General features: G+C 45.4%; 1 protein-coding gene across 1 annotated transcript in view; it reads right to left on the bottom strand.

The window, feature by feature from the left end:
- Positions 1-20100, bottom strand: part of PDGFRL (platelet derived growth factor receptor like) — a 68174-nt gene that overhangs the window by 35225 nt on the left and 12849 nt on the right. Inside the window, exon 2 of the mRNA XM_010374477.2 lies at positions 18842-19139. Within this exon, the coding sequence (XP_010372779.2) occupies positions 18842-19139 (298 nt within the window). The remainder of the gene's footprint in view (positions 1-18841; positions 19140-20100) is intronic.

The raw sequence follows: 20100 nt of genomic DNA, 5'->3' as shown, positions 1-20100 counted from the left end.
CACTGCCCAGGTTCAAGCGATTCTCCTGCCTCAGCCTCCTGAGTAGCTGGGATTACAGGTCCGTGCCACCACACCGAGGTAATTTTTTTTTTTTTTGAGGTGGAGTCTCGCTCTGTCCCCCAGGTTGGAGTGCAGTGGTGCGATCTCAGCTCACTGCAACCTCCGCCTCCTGAGTAGCTGGGACTACAGGTGCCCGCCACCACACCCGGCTAATTTTTGTATTTTTAGTAGAGACGGGGTTTCACCATATGGACCAGGCTGGTCTTGAACTCCCAACCTCAGGTGATCCACCAGCCTCGGCCACCCAAAGGGGTAGCATTACAGGCGTGAGCCACTGTGCCCCGTCAGCTCTTCTTTATTACCACTATTTGAGACAGAGTCGTGCTCTGTCACCTAGGCTGGAGTGCAGCGGTGTGACCATGGCTCACTGCAGCCTCAACCACCCACCCCAGCCTCCCAAGTAGCCAGAACCACAGATGTGTACCACTATATCCAGCTATAATTTTTTGGTTTTGTTTTAAGAGATGGGGTCTCACTATTTTGCTCAGGCTGGTCTCAAACTCCTGGGCTCAAGTGATCCTCCTGCCTTGGCCTGCCAAGGTGCTAGGATGATAGGCGTGAGCTGCTGTGCCTGGCCCCTCCTTGGCTCTGCTTTGCACAAGTCTCCATCTTATCTTCAAGGCCTGGTCTCCTACAATTAGGTCATCACTCACTCAGTGATTCCATTTGCCTCACCAATGCCTGCTCACGGCTGCCTTCTCTCCTTCCCGTCAGCCGCTCTACACTCACACTTGACCACGCGCTGTCTTCTGTTGCTCTGTCCTTATATCTGGTTTGTCTTTTATCTCACTAGTTCTTAAGCTGCTTGTCATTGGGACTATTTCTGCTTTCTTTCCCCCTCATATGCCATTCTGACTTAGTAGACTGTCTTTATATACACATTAAGCAAACGATAATGCATTCAGCGTGCTCTCTCCTCAGTGCACCAACTGAAGGCTGTAACACACTCGCTCTGGTCACCCCTCTGCCTCTTTCCCCAGGATGCCTACCAGGGGATGTGATGTATTGCGCCACTGCATGAGCCACCTGGGTAAATAAATACATGAGGGCACGTTTAACATTGATTCACTTCTATCAATGTTGGTTGACTCACAGGGCCCCCGACCCCCTACCTTTTCCCAGCTATGAAGTCAAGTTCACAAAGAACAGCGCTGTTACAGGGAAGGGTGAGCTGGTGCTTTCTGACCTCTGCTCCAATGTAAGTGAGACACCAGATCTCACCTGGGTTCTAGGCAGTGGGATGGGGACAGAGTAGTGCCTTGGACAGTAGGATGTGACCTGAAAGGCAGAGACTAGGGGCAAATCAGGATGAACTCCCAAATGCAATCCAAGCAAAGTCTTTGAGCAGGAAGGCTTCAAGCGAGGCAGGAGAGGCCCCAAGACAGAGTGGACAAATTGGGAATGCAGGATGGGAAGTGACACGAGAAGGTTCTGGGCTGACTTCCCAGGGCAGCAATTTAGCAGCTGCCCACCTGCAGCCAGCTGTGTGGGTGGGATGGAGCTGCCAAGGGAGCCAAGCCCGGACACTGCAGGAACACCTCTAACATCTTCATTTTGCTTTTTTATAAACGTGCCATTCCACACAATTATTGACTAGCGGGCATACAATTTCCCATTTTACATCTATCCTTTATTCCTCTTTTCTTGCTCCCTCCTTTGACATACCTTTCAAAACTGTTTTATTTATTTTACATGTTCAAGTACTTGGTCAAAAATGATGCTACTAACACACCAATGTTCACTTTTGAGCATTAGATCCCAGACATCATCCACACATACACGTATTTGTTAAAGCAAGGTTTCACTCATAAAACACATGCAATCACTGGTACTATCAGCAATGCTCCATCTTACAAGATGCTCCAAAATTATCATCTAACATACTTTGTGATATTCCTACAGTGTCTTTGGTTTGATGCACTAACTTGACTGTATTGTCATTTTCTTACTGTATTTTAATGCTGTGAAACACATCTGGGAAAATCAATCGTAGACTTAACAGAAATGCTCTAGAAATGAAAGGCGTTGTTGAATGAAACTTTTTTTTTGGTTTTACATACATATTCAGTGTAGGAAGAAACATTATTTTTAAATAAGGGTTAACAGAAGACGTTTTCCCCAAAACTGTAGAATGTGCATCAAGCAATATCCCCCACCCAAATGACTAGTTCGATGAGCAATGAGTGATCCAGAGAACCTTGAGACCATTAGTATGAGCATCAGTGAGCCCTCCACAATGCTATGGACACAAAAATCTGTATGGTATTGAGACACACATCTAAAACATTTCTTAAAATGAAACTCCCAGGCTGAGGCAGGTGGATCACTTGAGGTCAGGAGTTTGAGACCAGCCTGGCCAACATGGCAAAACCCGGTTTCCACTAAAAATACAAAAATTAGCAGGGCATGGTAGCATGTACCTGTAATCCCAGCTACTCAGGAGCCCGAGGCAGGAGAATTGCTTGAACCCGGGAGGTGGAGGTTGCAGTGAGCCCAGATTGCGCCACTGCACTCCAGCCTGGGTGACAGAGCAAGACTCCGTCTCAAAAAAAAGAAAAGAAAAAATCTGAAAAACTGGCTGTTTTCTTATGAGTTACCTCCTTTGGGTACAGTATAGTGAACAGAAATAACTCACCGATATTGAGATGGCTTACTATGTGTGCCAAGAGCTCCACATGCATGACCTCATTCTATCCTGAGAACAGCACAATGAGCCTAGTTCTATTATTACCTGCCCCCCACCCATGTCCTGAACGGAACATAGCTGTGTTTTTCTGCAACCTGAACACTGTCAGAACACTGAGTACACTGGGGGAAGTCTTGTATCCTGCTGCCTCCACCCACCAATCTCTGGGGAAATACGGGAGGGCCCGGAGCTGGTGCCAGTGAGTCTGGAAAGAGAATGCTGTACCTTCAGCATTGGTTAAGTTATGTATTTGTCATTTCTGGGGTGGAAGACCATTTGAGGACAAGTATTAGAGCTTGGGGGTGGCATTTCCTTTTGACTGGCCACTGCAAATTAGACCCCAATTGGATCCATGCTCCAGATAAGAACGAAGGCAAAGTGAGAGCCTCCTCATCTTCATTTGTTCTGCTCAGAAAATAAAACGAGCTTTGGAGGAAAGTGAGTTCGAATATAAAAGACACCTGCATAACGATATGAATGCACTGAAGTGTACTGAACTGTCTACTTAAAAATAGTTAATAGGGTAAATTGTCTGTTCTGTGTATTTTCCAAAAATATAAATTATTTGAAAAAAAAAAAAAAACCTTCCTCAGTATAACACCAGAGTACTGTCCGTAACATTTACCAAAGTCTGTGCAGATTCCTTCTCAACGGTGGGGTTCTTCTGTTGATAACCACTTAAGATCTTTCTCTTTTTCTTTTAAAATGTCTCCCAGACTCTCCCTCCAGATGCTGGATGACATGATGAGCCTGGCCGGGAGCCCACTCTCTGCTCCATCGGCCCACCCTCCCTTTGTGTTGTCTGTGGGTGGAGTAAGCTGTTGCCAGCCGTGGCCAAATGAAAAGCCTGATGCCCTCCCTTCTCTCTAAAAGCTATTTATTGTTGTCAGAGGAGCCAGCCATCAAAGAGATCTCCTGTGCCCCACGCACTCCTCCCAACTCCCAGTTCTTGACTGAAAAAATGCTAACATCCGACCAGATACCAGAGAAACATCCTGAGAGACAATGCCTGGACTCTTATTTCCTAGGGAGCAGGACCAGGGCTTATTACCGTATCAGCCTATCTTGTTTTTACTGCTGTGATGTGGCTGACAACATAGCTGAAATCTCCAACATCTCCTTGTTCCTACCAGCATCGACTGATTATATTTAAGCCTTTGTCCAGACACACCTATTCTCAGTTTCTTCTCATTTTCTTCCCTGAATCAGCGCGGTGCCAATCATTCTCTGGCTCTACAACCTGGAAATGTGTTATGATGAGATTCAAGAAACAAAATGTGTGCAGAGAAGATGAAAGTGGGTCATGTTGATCTCCCAGCAGGGGTTATTCAGATAATCCAGAATATTCCTGTGTGAATTTTTTAATATTATCAACAAAATGAAAGCAAATATTTAAAAAAAAATATTGCAAAGAAACATGACGTCCAAGAACACATCTACAGACCCCAGTTTGAGCGGAATAGGCATGGGGCACGGGGAGGAAGAATGAAGACAATTGACACAGAAAAAGACACTCTTTCTTCTGAAGGCAATGAGGAGTGCTAACCCTCACACTATGGTTTATATTACTCTGCATTTTCTGTCTCCCTCCTCCTCCTTTTCCTTTTTCTCTCTCTCTCTCTCTTCTTTCATTCTTTCTGAGACAGAGTTTCACTCTGTTGCCCAAGCTGGAGTGCAGCGGCATGATCTCAGCTCACTGCAGCCTCCACTTCCCAGGCTCAAGCAATCCTCCCACCTCAGCCTCCCAGGTAGCTGGGACTATAGGCACACGCCACCATGCTCTGCTAATTTTTTTTTTTTTTTTTTTTTGTAGAGATGGGGTCTTGCCATGTTGCCCAGGCTGGTCTCAAACTCCTGAGCTCAAGTGATCCACCCGCCTCAGTCTCCCAAAGTGCTGGAATTACAGGCGTGAGCCACCATGCTCAGCCATGCATTTTCTGTGTATACATATTTAGAAAGGCTTTAAATCCTCGACTCAAAATTGCCCTAAATTTTACTCTAAATTTCTTTATGTGGTCAACAAGGCCCTCTATGGTCTGCCTCACCTCCCATCATCATCTCTTCTCCTAACCGCCTTCCCATTCCCTTGCCTCTGACCGCCCCGTCTTACCCACCTGCCCTCCATGCTCCAAGTTCTACACTCTTTCCCACTTCTAGGTACTTCCTTCAAACACTTCCCTGTTTCTGGAATTTCCTTATATTCTTCCACACCTTTCCTTACCTAGGGAACTCTCAACTTTCAGGTATGAGCTTGAGTTTCCTCCTCCTTGACACCATACTTCTGTTAACAAGGCACTTGCTAACAGATTTTAATATTTTATTAAAATTGCTTATTTATCTTCCATGAGATTAAAAGATCTATGGGATACTGAGATTATATTTATTTGCTCGCCATCTTATCTCCAGCATCTGCCTAGCAGGGACCATAAACATAGTAGATGCTTATAAAAAAACTGTTGGCAGAAAGGAACAGGGCAGAGGAGTCAAGAAACAGAGCGTCCGACCAATGATAATTACTGTTGTCACGAACAGTACCTTTGCTGTTTCCGATCTCAAAGACAGGAGATGTTTATGGGATCTAGGATGGACTGAGTCTTGAAGTAAAACCTGAATCAATTTCAGCACCTGAAAATACAGTCATCAGCATGTTTCTATTAGCCTCGAAGGGACCAACTACACTGTTCAAGGGGGCTACTGTTCCTGAAAGACACAGCAGGGCACAGGGGCATGTATGAATTTGTCCCTGTGTGGGTACATACACTTACAAATGTCTACTCCCTTTTTAAAAAATGTGTTTGTTGGGCTAGGCGCGGTGGCTTATGCTTGTAATCCCAGCACTTAGGGAGGCCCAGGTGGTGGGTGGATCACTTGAGGTCAGGAGTTCAAGACAAGCCTGGCCAACATGGCAAAACCCCATCTCTACTAAAAATACAAAAAATTAGCCAGCCGTGGTGGCACACGCTTGTAATCCCAGCTACTTGAGAGGCTGAGGCATGAGAGTTGCCCGAACCCAGGAGGCAGAGGTTGCAGTGAGCTGAGATCGCGCTTCTGCACTCCAGGCTGGGCAAGAAAGAAGACTCTGTCTCCAAAAATAGATAAAATAAAATTTCTTGGTAAAATGAATTCTACACTGTTTAAAACACAACTTGAAACTGTGACCACTGCGTAGCCTAAAAGGCTGAAAGGACCATAGGTTTAAGTGTGCAGGTATTGTATGCACTCAGTTCTCATTTGCAATGTTTCTTCATTACTGGTGCTAGGAAGACAGTTGTAGCACAGCTGAAACCTGCCATCTAGTGGACCTTCTCATGACAGGGTTTTGCAAGGCAAAGGAAACAAGTATCGCAGTGTAGGAGACCAGAACTCCAAGAGCATCCCTCAGTTACGCTCTTCCGACATAGTTCTCCTTTCCAAATAGCCCAGTGTCAGATTTTCACGCTCTGGCATCCAAAGAGTTATCCTAAATCAATGTGGAATTTCAACCACTTTCCACGCAAAGGTATTTCAGCAAGAAAAATCGATGCCTCCTTCTGGGTAAGTATATGCTTTTCATTTCTGTTTTGAATCTTTAGAAATCAGATTAGTTTAGTCTATAACTAAAAAAAAAAAAAAGTCGATGATTAATCTGTCTTGCCTGAAGCTACCTCCATCAGACCGAGAGTGTACTGTGATCTAAATTTATCCCAACAGACATACCACAGAGCTCTGGAGTAGGGCAGCCATTCTGCCTCGGGAACTAGGGCGCCCAAGTTCTGGGACCCATGCAGCCACTTGCCAGCTTGTCCCTCTGGACCAGCCACCTCTCCTCTATGACTCTCAGTTCCCTTATCTGTCAAAAAGTGAGGCTTCCTTGAAGACATACACATGGCCAATATGCATATGAAAAATCCCAACATGACTAATTATTAAAGAAATCCAAACCAGAACCACAATGAGATATACTCTCACACCAGTCAGAATGGCTATTAACCAAAGCCAAAAATAACAGATGCCATCCACATCGTGGAGGAAAGGGAAAGTTTACACACTGCAGGTGGGAATGTGGATTCGTTCAGCCACTGTGCAAAGCAGTTTGGAGATTTCTCAAAGAACTTAGAGCTACCACATGGGCCAGCAATCCCATTACTGAGTATATATCCAAAGGAATATAGATTGTTCTACCACAAAGGCACAAGAATTCATATGTTCATTGCAGTACTAGTCATAATAGCAAAGACATGGAATCAACCTAGATGCCCATCAATAGTAGACTGGATAAAGAAAATGTGGTACATACACACCATGGAATACCACACAATAAAAAAGAATGAAATCATGTCCTTTGCAGCAACATGGATGCAGTTGGAGGCCATTATCCTAAGTAAACCAACACAGGAACCGGAAACCACGTACCACATGCTCTCACTTTTAAGGGGGAGCTAAACACTGAGTACACCTGGACACAAAGATGGAAACAATAGACACAGGGGCCCACTTGAAGGTGGAGGGTGGGAAGAGGGTCAGGACTGAGAAAACTACCTATCAGGTACTAAGCTTATTACCTGGATAATGAAATGATCTGTGTATCAAGCCCTCGTGACATGCAATTTACCCATGTAACAAACCTGCACATATACACGTTCAACCTAAAAGTTGGAAAGAGGGAAAAAAAATAGGGGTGTAAGCTGAACAATCAGAAGGTCCCTTTCAGGTCAAAGGTTCTTTGAGCTTGTTCCCAGAGTCTCAGGTCACATGATCTCAGGGGCCTGACTTTAGATGCCCTCCAGGCTCAGTGACCCCAGCACCACTCATTCATGGAAACACACATGGAGGACCTACAGCATGCTGGAGACTGTGCTGGGTGCGCGGAAAACATCAGGGAATAAACAGACACCCTCTATGGTTAGAGACTAGAGTCACTGCTGCTGTGATAGGAAGAAGTGGGAAAATCCAAGAACTACTTAGATAGTAGCATCACTGTTTGGATGCGGGAGTGAATAAGGAAAGTGGTATTCAGAGTGACTCCCAGGCCTCTGGTCAAGAGCAACTGGATGGAATTAGTGCCATTCTCTGAACTGAAGGACACAGGAGGATGACCAGGTGTGGAGAAAGATCATGAGCTGAGTTTGTTTATTATTTTTTTAGAGATGGGCCTCGCCCTGTCTCCCAGGCTGGAGAGCAGTGGCGCAATCATAGCTCACAGCAGTCTCAAGCTCCTGGGCCCAAACTATCTTACCATGTCAGCCTCCCAAGTAGCTGGGACTACAGGTGTGCACCACTATCCCTGGCTCGTTTTTAAAGTTTTTGTTTGTTTGTTTTGTTTTGTTTTGTTTTTAGAGATGGGGTCTTGCTCTGTTGCCCAGGCTGGAGTGCAGTCATGGATCATAGTTCACTACGGCCTCAAATCCCTGGGCTCAAGTGATCTTCTCACCTCAGTATCCTGAGTAGCTGCAGCTACAGGCATGTATCACCACACCTGTAATTTAAAACACATTTTTTAGAGATGGGGGTCTTGCTATGTTGCCCAGGCTGGTCTTAAATTCCTGGCCTCAAGCAATTCTCCCATCCTGGCCTCCCCTGTTGCTGGGATAGATGGTTCAATTTAAATAAAAGCTCATGAAAGATCCAAACAGATATTGTGAGCCGGCAGCTGGATAGCTCAGTCTGAAACTCAGAAGAAACATTTAACGTAATACAGGACAAATTGAGGGTATTTGCCAGCATGTAGAGAGGAGTGTACAGAACCAACATTCAATGTCTGGAAGAGTGGAGGATGCAGAGCTGGTGAAGAGGATTCTGGAAGGGCTGTGAGACAGAGAGAAAACCAGAAGGACACAGGACTGTGGAAGCCAAGACAGATGCTTCACTCGGCTAAACGGAGTTGGTGCAGGAAATCTCAAGGCATGGAAAAGGGAACTCTGGATTTAGTGCCCTTATTGACCTTGGTGATAAAATGGATGTGGAGTAATGGGGCCAGGAGTCAGGTAGAGTTATTGAAGAGTGAATAGGAAAAAGAAAAAAAGTGAATACAATGGGAACAGAGACTCCTCCCAGGGAACTGGCTGTGAAGGTTATAAGACAGGAAGATGGCTGGAGGGTGCATGGGGGTCAAGGCAGAATTTCTTAATTTGGTGAATATTGATGAAAAGGACCCATAAATCCTTTTCAAGGAGATGTTGACGACCCAGAATGAAGAGGCAATAAGTGACGTGTTGAGGTTCCTGAGAAAGTAGGTAGAGATGAGATCCAGGGCACAGATAGTGCTTTGGCCTTAGGAGGGAAAATCCTCATCCTTCTTCCCCTGTCACTGGTAGAGCAGGGAAGGAGGACATGTGACAAGATAAAGTTAAGGCGATTGGAGCTCCAATTTCTCAATAAATTAGGGGATGACTTCATTAGCTGAAAGTGAGAGAGAGAGAGAGAGAGAGAGAGGAGAGAGAGAGAGAGGAGAGAGAGGAGAGAGAGAGAGAGAGAGAGAGAGAGAGAGAGAGAGAGAGAGAGATCGATCAGAGGTTTAAGAAGAAAGAAAAAGTGACCTTTCTAGAGAAATGTATTCAGTTTTGCCAGGCAGAAGTGAGGTGGCCACATCTACTGGCGGCCACGGCCATGTGGCCAGCTGTATGGCTCCTTCCAGCAGTGCTCAGGGTCCATGTGCAGACAAGAGAAAGGAGATGAACAGGGTCATCAAGGGTCAGAAGTTTCCAAGTGGATACGAAGGAAGAACAGAGAGCAAAGGAACTTAGGACATGTTCAAGAGTTCAGTAGAAATGACAGAACCCAGAATTGGAGACTATTATTCTAAGTGAAGTAACTCAGGAATAGAAAACCAAACATCGTATGTTCTCACTGATATATGGAATTAAGCTATGAGGATGCAAAGGCCTAAGAATGATACAATGGACTTTGGGGACTTGGGGGGAAGAGTTTGGGGGGTGCCAAGGGATAAAAGATAACAAATATGGGCCGGGCACGGTGGCTCACGCCTGTAATCCCAGCACTCTGGGAGGCTCAGGCGGGTGGATCACGAGGTCGGGAGATCGACACCATCCTGGCTAACACAGTGAAATCCTGTCTCTACTAAAAATGCAAAAAATTAGCCGGGCGTGGCGGCGGGCACCTGTAGTCCCAGCTACTCGGGAGGCTGAGGCAGGAGAATGGCGTGAACCTGGGAGGCGGAGCTTGCAGTGAGCCGAGATCGTGCCACTGCTCTCCAGCCTGGGTGACAGAGCGAGACTCCGACCCCCCCAAAAAAAAAAAAAAAGATAATAAATATGTAAATATGGTGCAGTGCATACCGCTCAGGTGATGACGGGTACACCAGGATCTCACCAATCACCACTAAAGAACTTATGTAACCAAATACCACCTGTACCTCAGTAACTTATGGAAAAATAACATTTTTAAAAAGAGAGAGAGAGAAGTAAAGACATAAAGCGGCAATGTGGATCAAGAGGGAGAAGGGAGAGTCAATGGACTAATGACTCTATGAGGTCAAGTAACAATAGGTTCTGTATTAGTCTGTTCTCACATTGCTAATAAACACATGCCTGAAACTGGGTAATGTATAAAGGAAAGAGGTTTAATGGACTCATAGTTCCACTTGGCTGCGGAGGCCTCACAATCCTGGCGGAAGAACAAGGGATGTATTACATGGCAGCAGGCAAGAGAGAGAATAAGCACCAAGAGAAAGGGGTTTCCCCTTAGAAAACCATGTGATCTCGTGGAACTTATTCACTACCATGAGAACAGCATGGCGGAACTGCCCTCATGATTCCATTATCTCCCACAGGCTCCCTCCCACAACATGTGGGAATTACAGGAGCTACAATTCAAGATGAGATTTTGGAGGGGAAACAGGCAAACCATATCAGGCTCTGAGACAATGGAGATGGATCCAGGTGACACAGCACCATAGATATGAAATATATTAATACTTTGTTGTTTGCCTAGCAGACCCACCGCCCAATACATGCAGTGTACACATCAGTACTCAGTAATTATCTTTAAATGTTGAATGAATGAATGACTAGGAACTGACTTCTGACATGTGCCCTAAACCCCTGGGAAAGCCAAAACATACTTCCTGAGCTCTGGTATGTGTCAGACATTGTTCTAGGTGCTAGGAATCTGATGCTAAACCACAGATGTGCTATCTGCCTCAAGGGGTTTATTCTTTCAGGAGGGAAGAAGGGCACAGACCCCAGATTATAAAGAAGTAATCAATGAAACAAACAGATCGGCAATAATATATTCATATTCCAGATCAGGAAGCTGGGTTCTAGGGAAATTACTGATCACAGACCACTTGCTGGTTAGTGATAAAGGGATAATTCAAATCTAGCTGTGCCTCAGCCTCTGGCTTCTCTGTTCCATAACATTCTTTGTCTTTATTCTCATTGAAGGAAACATATAGAATAACACATTTATCCTTATTGAGTAAATTGAATGCTTTCTCTGTGTTACACATATGAACCATGAAAGTTATTTATATAATAATGTTTATAACTGCACTATTTATGATAGTAAAAATTAAAAGCCACAAGCTGGGAACCCCCTAAGATTACAATGCAATGTTACATTGATGGAATACCATATTGTCATCAACATCGTAAGCAGATCTACATAAAAATCCATATGAAACTACTGCAGGTTAGAACACATTAACTTACTGCAATATTGCTTTAAACACTTATTTTCCCAAATCCCAAATTCTTAGTTGAGTGGGCCCTTAGAGACCATCTTGTTTTACAGGCCAAAGAAACTGACGTAGCATCCTTGCTAAAACACCACCATGAATAATCGGTAAGAGAGATGGATTTCTGCATCCTCCAATCCTAGAGAGATGCCAAATTATATTTGAGTGCCGTGAATGTTCCTTTCTTTATATTGTGTTTTAATCATTTACCAAAATCATTGATGAATAAAGCCAGATACATTAACTCATTAAAGTCTTAAATAACCAACTGTGACATTCCCAGCACTTTGGGAAAAACAAATGTATATTGCATTTTTCTCTACTTGGGCATTTTACTTCCTAGAGCTCCAAAGTTTGTTAGACCTTTTTCTTCTTCATTAATTGCTCTCTCTGTTGACCTGCTTTTGTAGGTGAGTGTGAAGAACATTTCACGATTTAGTAGGAAAAGATGAAGTAGTCAGAAGGTTATATTCAGATAAATGTGGTCACGCTTCCAGAAAGCCACCAATATTGGTTAAAACTACAAGACTTGGCTGGGTGAGGTGGCTCATGCCTGTCATCTCAGGACTTTGAGAGACCAAGGTGGACGGATCACCTGAGGCCAAGAGGCAGAGACGAGCCTGGCCAACGTAGTGAAAGCCCGTGTCTACGAAAAATACAAAAATTAGCCAGGTGTGGCAGCTGATGCCCGTAGTATCAGCTACCCAGGAGGTTGGGGCACTAGAATTGCTTCAATACGGAAGGCGGAGGTTGCAGCGAGCTGAGATAGTGCCACTGCACTCCAACCTAGGTGACGGAGTAAGACTTTGCCAAAAAAAACCCAAAAAAACAAAAAAACAAAAAACGACAAGGCTTTGTTGGATGAGCACCTGGGGAGCTTCCAAACTCAACACTGTCACAGCCCTGGAAAGAACTCATTCCATGGAAAAAAGAAAACACACAACGAATACTTCTCCATCCAAAGGCACCACGTTCTGGGAACGATGTCAAGAGTCCGTTTCTTGAATCTCTGGTGTGAAATAAATCATGGTTTTTTTATCGTTGGTTGATATAGCTATGACTAGATGTTTTTCACATTTTTTCATGTTTCGTAAGTTTTTCGAAGCCCACATCAGTCATTACTTTCTTCTAAGGCTCTTGCTGTGCTTCGGATGAACAGTATTTAATGTTAAAAAGTCAAAATTTGTTTCTTCAGATGCTAAATCTCTCTCTTCAGGTTAGTGCTTACTCTAAGTCTTTAAAATGTTTTCAAATGTATTTTAATATATAATTTAGATATATTTGAAAATGCTGTTAGAAAATACTAAAATTTCAAGCATGGAATCCTCTAAGCTTAAGATGCTTTGTGTAAGTCAAAGATTAAATGTTCAGAATAATTTAAATTATGTCAATTCTGTTTTTTTATAAAAAGTGTATGAATTCGACTTTAGTGAATAAGGTCATTTAAAATGTATGTGGTGCTGGAGGCGGGGCCGGTCCTACGGGTGCGCTGGCTTCTTCCCACGGAGTTACATGCAGCCCGTGCACCTGTGAGTAGCCCGGCGGCCAATCTGGCCAACGGGCCATTTTACAGGAACTGAGGTCCAAAGAGGACATGGACACCCCAGCCCGGTCACAGTCACACAGGGCTCAGTGGACAGCCTTGGACTGAACATGGGCTCCTAACTGCCTCCGGCCACTTCGCACAAACTGGGATGGCCCAGGTCCCCCAGCGAGGGTACCCAGCGAGGGTGCCCAGCAAGGGTAGCTCCGGGGTTTCCTGGCTGGGTGCTTCCCATTGGCTGCCAGCTGTGTGACACCACAGGGCAGAGTCTGTGGAGGCCCCACCCACCTCCTCTTGTCAATGGTCCCATCTGCCAGGAAAGATGAGGACTCCCAGGTTTCACCCACTGGAGGCTCAGCCTGAGGAACACTGGCCATGGTGGGTGGGTTCACCTTGGACTGACCACCCACTGGGCCTGCCTGCCCCTCCCTCAAAAGGCCCCTCGGGTTGTACGGGCTGTTGGGAGGTGGCTCAGCCTTGAAGGACAGACAGCACACCTGTTGACCTAACCTCACTGGACAGACTCCAGGTGGACACCAACTCCTCAAGAGCCCCATGACTTCAGCTCTACCTGGGGCACCCAGCACCCCCACCCCACCACAGGGCTAGAGATCCTGAAAAAGGGGCGGGCAGTAGGGAAGGTGGAGGCACCCTCCTCTCCTGTTGGACAGTTGAGTTCTGAGGGCAAGCCCTGGGCCCAGACACGCAGAGACCCTGGCTGCCCCGGCTCTTGTTTGTTTAGGCCCAGGTTCTGCCCAGACCAAGGCCCAGGAGAGCTCTCAGGAGGCTGGGAAACCTCCAGGCCAGACAGAAAGTTGAGGTCAGAGCTGGGTTTTAGAGATCCTACAGGATCCAAAATGGGGCGGCTCCCTAGGTGGGGCATGGCCTGTACCCAAGAACAGGAGGGTCCTCCAGAGAATGTGCCACCATCAGGGATATGAGCTGGGCCTTCCCAGAGCCTGGGCACCTTTGGGAGCGGGAAAAGTAAGGTGGAACTTGGAAAGGCTTTCAATGCCAGGCTGATGGCTGAGGGGATGGTGGGCAGGGACGGAGGGCGAGAAGGCTCCCTCTGGCATGTGGGAGAAGGTGGGTGGAGGGAGGAGCCCCTGGAGGTGGCTGCAGTCCCTTAGTGGGGGGCCTTGCTCGGGGCATGTGGGGCTCTCCCTCCATCCAGAAGTGGCCCAAGACCCTTAGAGCCCTGAGTGCTGGCAAATCTCACTGCTCCTGACCTGGCCTGTGTATTCAAAACAGAAACAGTAAAACCAACATCAGGATGTCCATCAGAAAAAAAAAAAAAAGTATGTAGTAAGTCCCACTTCTGGGTATACATCCAAAAGATTTAAAAGCAGAATCTCAAAGAAATATATGCACATCCATGTTCACTGCGGCATTCACAATAGCCAGAAGGTGGAAGGAGCCTAAATGCCTATCGCTGGATGATGGATTATAAAAATGTAGTCTAGGCCAGGCACAGTGGCTCACACCTGTAATCCCAGCACTATGGGAGGCCAAGGTGCGCAGATTGCCTGAGGTCAGGAGTTCGAGACCACCCTGGTCAACATGGTGAAACCTCATCTCTACTAAAAATACAAAAATGAGCCAGGCATGGCGGTGCGTGCCTGTAATCCCAGCTACTCTGGAAGCTGAGGCAGAAGAGTCGCTTGAACCTGGGAGGCAGAGATTGCAGTGAGCTGAGATTGTACCACTGCACTCCAGCCTGGGTGAAACAGCAAGACTCCAACTCAAAACAAAACAAACAAAACAAATGTAGTATAGGCCTGGCATGGTGGCTCACGCTTGTAATCCCAGCACTTATGGGAGGCCGAGGTCAGGAATTCGAGACCAGCCTGGCCATCTTAGTGAAACCCTGTCTCTACTAAAGATACAAAAGTTAGCTAAGTGTGGTGCTGTGTGCCTGTAATCCCAGCTAGTTGGGAGGCTGAGGCAGGAGAATCACTTGAACCTGGGAGGCAGGAGCTGTAGTGAGCCGAGATCGTCCCACTGCACTCCAGCCTGGGTGACAGAGCAAGACTCTATCTCAAACATAAAATGTGGTATATATATACAATATAATATTACTCAGCCTTAAACAGAAAGGAATCCATATCATATGCTGCAACATCAAAGAACTTTCAGGACATCATGCTGTGGGAAATAAGTCAGCAACAACGACAAAAAAATATGCTGCATGTTCCATTTATATGGGGTACCTAGAGTTGTCAAACTCAGAAACAGCCAGTAGCAAGGTGATTGCCAGGAAAGACTGCTAGGAGAGGAGGAGTTCAGTGGGCACAGAGTTTCAGCCATGCAAGATGAAAACGGTCTAGAGGTCTATTATACAACAATGTGCCTACAGTTAACAATACTGTACACTTCAAAATTATTTTTTCTTTCTTGTTTTTTCTGAAACAGTGTCACTCATGTTGCCCAGGCTGGATTGCAGTGGTATGATCATGGCTCACTGCAGCGTTGACTTCCTGGGCTCAGGTGATCCCACCCCCTTAGCCTCTCAAGTAGCTGGGACTACAGGAACGCACTCCAAAGCCAGGTTAATTTTTTTTTTTTTTCCGTAATTTTAGTAGAGATGGTTTCGCCATGTTGCCCAAGCTAGTCTTGAACTCCTGGGCTCAAGCAATCTGCCCATCTTGGCCTTCCAAAGTGCTGGGATTACAGGTGTGAGCCATCATGCCTGGCCTTCAAAATCATTAAGAGGGTAAATCTGTGTTATGTGTTTTTTACCGCACATAAACATATATAGTGGTAAGCCTTTCCAGATTTCTTCCAAGCAGAATATCCCTATGTTCTCTCTTATACACATGCACTTCAAGTGTAGAAAGAGAAACAGGAAGAATGGATTCACTTTCTCCATCTCCACTCCCCATGCAGCTCACTCAGCCTTAAGAAGGACTCTATCCTGTTTTATCCACGACGCTAGAAGGTCGAGTCAGAATAAAAACGTGAAAGATGTCTTAATCTAAGAAGATAAGAGAGATAAGTAGACAGTTTAATATAACTTATACATGTATTTTATTTATTCTCCAAGTTGTGTGTGTAGGGGAGTGTGTGTGTGTGTGTAAGAAGGACAAATGTATCAGGGAGGCTTGTCAGTCAAGCATTAAGTAGGGAAACTTAAACGCCAACCACTCAGCTAAGTCTCAGTGAAAAACAAAGATGTTGGAAGTAGTTTTTCAAGTGTGAAGAGAGCCGGGAAGATGCAACAGCAAGTGCTGTGGGAACACAGAGCTGGGGAGGCCTGCCATGGGTTTCCCAGAGAAAGTGATGCCTAAGGTTAGCCCGGTGCTGAGGGGCCCAAGAGTGTTCCTGGCTATGAAAGCAGCAAACTTGAAGGCCCCAGGAGCCTGGTGCTTTTGAGAATCTTACAGGAGCCCAGGGCAGCGAGAGCAGAGCGACCCATTGAGATTAGAGGTGACTCCAGAGAGACGGCAGAGGACAGGGAGGGCCTCACTGCCATGTGAGGATGTTGGACTTTATCCCTAAGGGCACACACTGAGCGGTTAGCAGGGGAGACACACACTCTGTGGCTCTGACTTTTAAGTGTTGCTCCAGCTTCAGTGAGAAGCTCTAGCCCGGGTGTGGTCACTGCAGTATCAGAGATGGCAGAGAGCAGCAGCTCAGACAGGGGACAGTGACTCCAGGAATGCAAATGGACAGATTGCCATTCCTGGAAGAAGGCTCAATTGCTATGAAGAGGGAATTGAGTCATATATTATGACTCAATATTGCAAAAGCAATAGTGGTTCGCCATCATCATGTTTCATGGCAAGAACTGCTATTACGTTTACACCAAACTCATAGAATTTTGAAATGTTAAAATGAAGGCTGAACTGGCTTAACTTGGCGACTGACTGGATGTGGAGAGTGTGGAGAGAGGGAGGAGGCACGGATGCCTCCCAGTCTTCTGGTTGGGTAACCAAGTGGATAATGATGTCCTTGAGGGAGATGAATTTCTGCGAAAACACAGTTTGTGTGGAAATACGAATCTGTTATGAACATACAGAGTCTGAGATACCTGCCCTCTGCAGTCCTTTTTTTTTTGAGATGGAGTATTGCTGTGTTGCAAGGCTGGAGTGCAGTCATGCACTCTCAGCTCACTGCAACCTCTGCCTCCAGGGTTCAAGCGATTCTCCTGCCTCAGCCTCCCAAATAGCTGGGACTAGAGGCATGCACCATTCCCAGTTTATTTTTATATTTTTAGTGGAGACAGGGTTTCACAATGTTGGCCAGGATGGTATCAATCTCTTGACATCATGACAATCTGCCCGCCTTGGCCTCCCAAAGCGCTGGGATTACAGGCATGAGCCAACCGTGCCCAGCCTGCCCACAGCCTTTCTTTCTTCTGCTCTTGTCATCTCAAACAACGTCTGGTATTTCTCCATTGTAAATCGATACTATTTCTCCATCATATACAGAAATAGGGTCAGAAAGAATCTTAGAAATCATGCCATCCCCTGCCCTCATTCTACACATAAGGAAACAGACCTGGCAGAGTTTAGGAGACTTCGCCAAGGTGCACAGGACTCTAACCCCATACACACCCGCTGACTCACAGCCCGTGCTCAGGTTCCTCCCAGCACCGTGGAAAGTATGTGTTTCTTTCTTGCTTCTCACACTTGCCGCCGTCACCACCATAACCACTCTTCCTGGTCTAGAAAGCCCAGCCTCCTGAAGGTACTCATTTAAACATGAGAAATCACTGGCCTTCTTACCAGTTGAGGCTTCTGAATGTAACAGTCATAGATTTATGAACGTAAAAATAATCAGAAGCAACCAGGTGCGGTGGCTCACACCTGTAATCCTAGCACTTTGGGAGGCCGAGGCGGGAGGATCACGAGGTCAGGAGATCAAGACCATCCTGGCTAAGATGGTGAAACCCCATCTCTACTAAAAATGCAAAAACTTAGCTGGGCATGGTGGCAGGTGCCTGTAGTCCCAGCTGCTCGGGAGGCTGAGGCAGGACAATGGCGTGAACCCAGGAGGCGGAGCTTGCAGTGAACCGAGATCGCACCACTGTACTCCAACCTGGGTGACAGAGCGAGACTGTCTAAAAAAAAACAAATATATAATAACAATAATAATAATAATCAGAAGCAGTTGAAAAGTAGTTGAAGTTGATATATGGTCAAGTTGCTCAGAGGAATCTCCTGTTAGGTCATTTTAGTTTTCATTATGATTATTTAAGAAACAACATAAAATATTGAGTCCATTAATTTTCACAGTATTTTTTTTATATTTTTTTTGAGACGGAGTGCGGTAGTGTGATCATGGTTCACTGTAATCTTCACCTCTGGGGTTCAAGCGACTCTCCTGCCCCAGCCTCCTGAGTAGCTGGGATTACAGGCACATGCTACCACATCTGGCTAATTCATATTTCTTGTTAGAGAGGGAGTTTCACCATGTTGGCCAGGCTAGTCTCCAACTCCTGGCCTCAAGTGATCTGCCTGCTTTGGCCTCCCAAAGGGCTGGGATTACAGGCATGAGCCACTGCACCCGGCCACACAATATGCATTTTTAAACATCCATCTGTACACATAATAGTTTTCTATAAAATTTTGGTTTCCTACAAAATTTCACTCACCATACATTTTCAAATAAAATTGTCATATGGTTTGGTCACATGGTTTCCTATAAAATTTCACTCTTTCAACAAATGTTGGTAGGATTTGCAGTTGTTTTTATTAACTGGGTAAAGAAATAAAATCTGTGACTTTTGCTCTTTGAGTTTCTATTTTTATGATCTATGAGGGTAAAATGGAAGATGTCAGAAACAATGTGTAATAACAGTTAAGAATGAATTTTGTGAACTATTACAATTACAAATACTCAACCCTACACAGTTTAAAAAAAAAAAAATGCTTACCTGATGCGAGAGTCCTTAAAGGTGTCAAGATATGCAGGGTAGCTCCAGCCAATTCTACTCCCCTTACATCGAAGCTCTACACTTTGCCCCGCCAGCAGACTCAGGGTAGCGGCGGGTTTCTGGAAGCGACCTTTATCCAGCACCTGCATCATGATAGACTGGGTCTTTGGTGTTGAATCGGCTGAGTCCCTGTCCTTTATTTTAGGAATTTTGGGCTTCACCTTCTTGTTGGTAGGTTTGATTCTATTCTCCCCTGGTTCCTTTGGACGCTTGTTCTTGGGAAGGTGTTGGCCAGTAACTGCACAAACCAAGGAGAGAGAAATACGCTATAGTAACGGCATCCTCAGAATATTTGAGGCTGATAACTTTTTCTTCTTCTTCTTCTTCTTTTTTTTTTTTGGAGACAGATTCTCACTCTGTTGCCTAGGCCGGAGTACAGTGGCATGATCTCAGCTCACGGCAACCTCCGCCTCCCAGGTTCAAGTGATTCTCTTGCCTCAGCGTCCTGAGTAGCTTAGATTACAGGTGCCCGCCGCTGCCCCCAACTCATTTTTGTATTTTTAGTAGAGACATGGAGACAGGGTCTCACCATGTTGGCCAGGCTGGTCTCAAACTCCTGACCTCAGGTGATCCGCCTGCCTTGGCCTCCCAAAGTGCTGGGATCACAGGAGTGAGCCACCATGCCCAGCCCTGTTAACTTTTAGATAACTCTAGAGAAGATAACTTTTTAATCCTCCCCTCCTCATATCTCAATATTGTTTTCAGTAAAAGTCATGTAATAATCATTTTTTGATTCTATAGTTTTAAAACAATCATTAAAAAGGAAAATATTTCAGCTCCAAAGATATTCAAATTCAGCAAAATAGTTCATGTATGAGCTAAAATTTGCCCTAAGAAAACAAAAATATTATTGCCTGTAGTTCACACTGTCGCACAGTCTCCAAGTGGTCACACAAAACAGCCGAACTGAAGCCATTCAAGGCTGTTTCTTTACTTTGCAGTCTCTATGTTGTCACTGTTCATTTTGATTCTACTGTTTAAACACAGAAATATGTAGTTCCACAGAGATTGCGGGCATAAACTGTGCTGAAATTGCATGCACAATATTTTGTGTTTACTGTTAGAAACAGAATCTCACTCTATCACCCAGGCTGGAATGCAACGGCATGATCCTAGCTCACTGCAGCCTTGAACTCCTGGGCTCAAGTGATTCTCCTGCCTCAGCCTCCTGACTAGCTAGGCCTACAGGTATGTGAGAT

Source organism: Rhinopithecus roxellana, chromosome 9 (assembly GCF_007565055.1).
Source record: "Rhinopithecus roxellana isolate Shanxi Qingling chromosome 9, ASM756505v1, whole genome shotgun sequence".
NCBI classification, from domain to species: Eukaryota; Metazoa; Chordata; class Mammalia; order Primates; family Cercopithecidae; genus Rhinopithecus; species Rhinopithecus roxellana.
Note: the sequence above shows the minus strand (reverse complement) of the source record. Positions and strands in the feature narration are given on the sequence as shown.